General features: G+C 41.9%; 1 protein-coding gene across 4 annotated transcripts in view; it reads left to right on the top strand.

Moving 5' to 3' along the window:
• The window catches only part of Rgsl1 (regulator of G protein signaling like 1), a 70,140-nt gene that overhangs the window by 3,803 nt on the left and 62,886 nt on the right, over positions 1 to 3,451 (top strand). For all 4 annotated transcript variants that reach the window (XM_031385009.1, XM_031385010.1, XM_031385015.1 and 1 more), the window contains exons 3-4: positions 1,336 to 1,410; positions 3,128 to 3,257. In XM_031385009.1, the coding sequence (XP_031240869.1) occupies positions 1,336 to 1,410; positions 3,128 to 3,257 (205 nt within the window). The remainder of the gene's footprint in view (positions 1 to 1,335; positions 1,411 to 3,127; positions 3,258 to 3,451) is intronic.

Genomic DNA, 3,451 nt, shown 5'->3' with positions numbered 1-3,451 from the left:
TGCTGTGTGCATGAAGGCTCTCTTTCTCCATGGCTGCAGTATTAACAGCCTTGCTGTGTGCATGAAGGCTCTCTTTCTCCATGGCTACAGTGTTAACAGCCTTGCTGTGTGCATGAAGGCTCTCTTTCTCCATGGCTGCAGTGTTAACAGCCTTGCTGTGTGCATGAAGGCTCTCTTTCTCCATGGCTGCAGTATTAGTAGCCTTGCTCTTGCTGTGTTCATGAAGGCTTCTTCTGCTTTCTGGACTTTTCTATGGCTGTGACAAAACACCATAGCCAAGGCAACTTGAGAAAGAAAAGGTTTATTTTGGATTATGGTTCCAAAGGGATTTGAGTTAATGATGGTGAAGCAGAGGCAGCAGAACAGAGCAGGTGGCAGGCATGATGGCTGATGGCTGAGGCAGAAGCTGAGGGCTCACATCTTGAACCACAAATGAGAGAGAAGGAGAGAGGGGGGAAGGGGAGAAGGAGAGGGAGAGGGGCAGAGACATAGGCACAGACACAGAGGGAGAGGAGGGAGGACTACAAACACAGAACAGAGAGGGTGAGGGAGGAATGGAGGAAGGAAGGAGAGAGAGAGAGGGAGAGAGAGAGAGAAAGAGGCAGGATGAGTACAAGGGAGAGAGATGGCTTTGAAACCTCAAAGTCCACATCCAATGACATACTCCTTCAACAAGGCCACCCAGTCTAAACCTACCTAAACAGTGCCACCAACTGGAGATCGGGTCTATGGAGAATATCACCTTTTTTTTTTTTTTTGAGATTGTATTTTAATTACAACATTTCTCCCTTTCCTCCCTTCAAACTCTTCCATATATCTCTGCCCACCTTCCTTCAAATTCATGGCTTCTGTTTTTACTAATTGTTATTGCATATGTGTATTTGTATATCACATATATTCCTAAGTATAATCTGTTTGGTCCATACTGTTACCTGCATTTATATTTTCAGGGCTGACCATTTGGCACTGGACAACCATGGTGCACTCTTCCCCAGGGATGATTGCCTCTCTCACTCCCAGTGTTAGAGAGCTGTGTGGGCTGAAGCCTCGTGAACTTTTTTCCCTGTCCTGTGTGGCATGACCATTGTTGCCTTCCTTTATTCAGCTCTCGTTTAGGCAGTCATGTTGGTGAGGTTTTATAAATAGGATTTCTAACGTTACAAGTAGACACATTCTCCCAGAAAAGTCTCTAATCCTCTGGCCCTTACAGTCTTTCCAACCCCTCTTCCACCATGTTCCCTGAGCCTTACATGTGGGAGTGTTTAGTAGATGTATCAATTGGGATGGGGCTTATGGAGAATATTCTAATCCAAATGACCACATTTTTCTTTACAGGTTTTTGGTCAAACACCATTTTATAATGTTGAGAAATCACAATGGAGCTTGTGGCCAGAAATACCTTATGACTTGGTAAGATTCTTAAATAGCAAAGGGCTCAGGGCAGAGGAAAGGGTGAGGGGAATTTAGCTGAAGAATTTAGAGATGGAGAGGAAGACGATGACTGGAGGGTAGTCATGGAGGAAGGTTTAAGAAGGGGTAAACGGGTCCACAGTTTACCCATCCCCGGGCAAGCAATTGCTGCTGAATTCTTCCTTTATATTCTTGTGCGCAGTAAGGAAACCTCTCAAGTCTATTATAGTTGTTGGGTAGTAGATGCTTGGACCACTCTGCTGAGAAGTCTGAGATCACACACCTAAGCAAGAAAGAATCTAAGAATTGGTTGGCAATAAGCTGGGCCAAAGCTAAGATCAGCTCTACACTACAGATACAAACCGAAGCTAGATGCCTCTCTTCTCAAAGCATGACTTTCTCTTTACTTTGGCACCTTATTTCTTTTCCTTTTCCTTATAAATTATTCTTTTCTTTGTTCCTTTTCCATTATGCAGACATTAGATCTGCCAGTGGCTTTCTGTGCTATACAGAAATAAGAGTATGTGTTACTGAAAAGATTGCACTGAGCCTTGTTCCCAGTAAGAGTTTGTTTCTCTCTGAGTTTTAGAGACCTAAGAGAAGCCATCTTGATGAAATAATTAAATGTCTTGACAGTGGGCATTTTCACTATCTGCCTTAATGATTTATGTTCTAGAATGAAAGACACACACATATACCCACCCCAAGATTTATATATAAAAAATATTTCTACACCATCTTACTTCAATTATTAAATTTTGTTTCTCTACTATAGCTCAAAACTTCACTTTTTCTTTTTCTGGTGGATTATCTCTCAGGATCCCCCTTCCTCTCAATGGTAGGATGTGTATTTTTTTCTATGTGTATTTGCCATAGTTGAAAGAGCTACTTGCTATGTAGCTCAGGCTAGGCTAGAACTCATAATTCTCCTGCTAGGAGCTGATATTAGCAGTATGCAGCATTGACTCAGCTTCTTTGTGTGGTCTTTACATGTACAATTGAGGTGGGTTGGGATCTTATGAGAAATTATTTTGAAAAAGAAGCAAGTTAGTAGAGTTGGACCTGATATCACCAAGCAAGAGTTTTGCTCCTGCTGCCTCCTCCTCCTCCTCCTCCTTCTCCTCTTCTTCCTCTTCCTTCTCCTCCTCTTCTTTCTTTTCTTCTCTTCATCTTTTTTCCTCCTCCTCTTCTTCTTGGTAAAAAAAAACTAGCTTTTTTCTTAAACAAATTCACTTAGGAATAAGGAAAACTTTCTGAGGACACGTTGGTTATTTAGTTGAGTTGTGTGTGTGTGTATATATGTGTGTGTGCATGTGTATGTATGTGTGTGTGCATGTGTGTATGTGTGTGTGCATGTATGTATGTGTGTATGTGTGTGTGTGTGCATGTGTGTGTATGTGTATGTGTGTGTGTGCATGTGTGTGTATGTGTGTATGCATGTGTGTGTATGTGTGTGTGCATGTGTGTGTGTTATCTGTGTGTGTATGTGTATGTGTGTGTGTGTGTGTATGTGTTTATGTGTTTATGTGTGTGTGTGTTTCATTTCAAACTGAACAGCTTTCATCTTTGGGAACCTCAGCTCAAGTCTCCACTCCCCGTAGACACAACTTTTAATCAGCATACTTCTTCATCCAGCCAGATATGCAAATACACCATGATTTGACGTCCCTTCCTGGGTTGTATTTCTTATCTTTCTGTTATCTTGTGTGAACTCTAGATTGCCAAGTACAAAGGATTATTGACCTGGTTGGAAAAATACCGATTACCGTTCTTCTGCAAAACAAACTTGTGTTTCTACTACATCCTCTGTCAAGAGCTTATCAGCTTCATTAAGTCCCCAGAAGGAGGTGAGCACAGATGGAAGAGTATGTAGAGAACTATGGGAAGCCATACTGCATGACTCAATGCTTATCAGTTTTATGGTAGGATACAGATACAGCCCACACTCATTGCATTAAGAGGTGACATCACTGGCCTCCATAGGGATCTGCCTTCATGTGCATATACCCCCACACAGATATATGCATAGATATAATCAAAA

Source organism: Mastomys coucha, unplaced genomic scaffold, assembly GCF_008632895.1.
Source record: "Mastomys coucha isolate ucsf_1 unplaced genomic scaffold, UCSF_Mcou_1 pScaffold1, whole genome shotgun sequence".
NCBI lineage: Eukaryota > Metazoa > Chordata > Mammalia > Rodentia > Muridae > Mastomys > Mastomys coucha.
The sequence above is the reverse complement of the archived record's forward strand: the minus strand, read 5'-3'. Positions and strand labels throughout refer to the sequence as shown.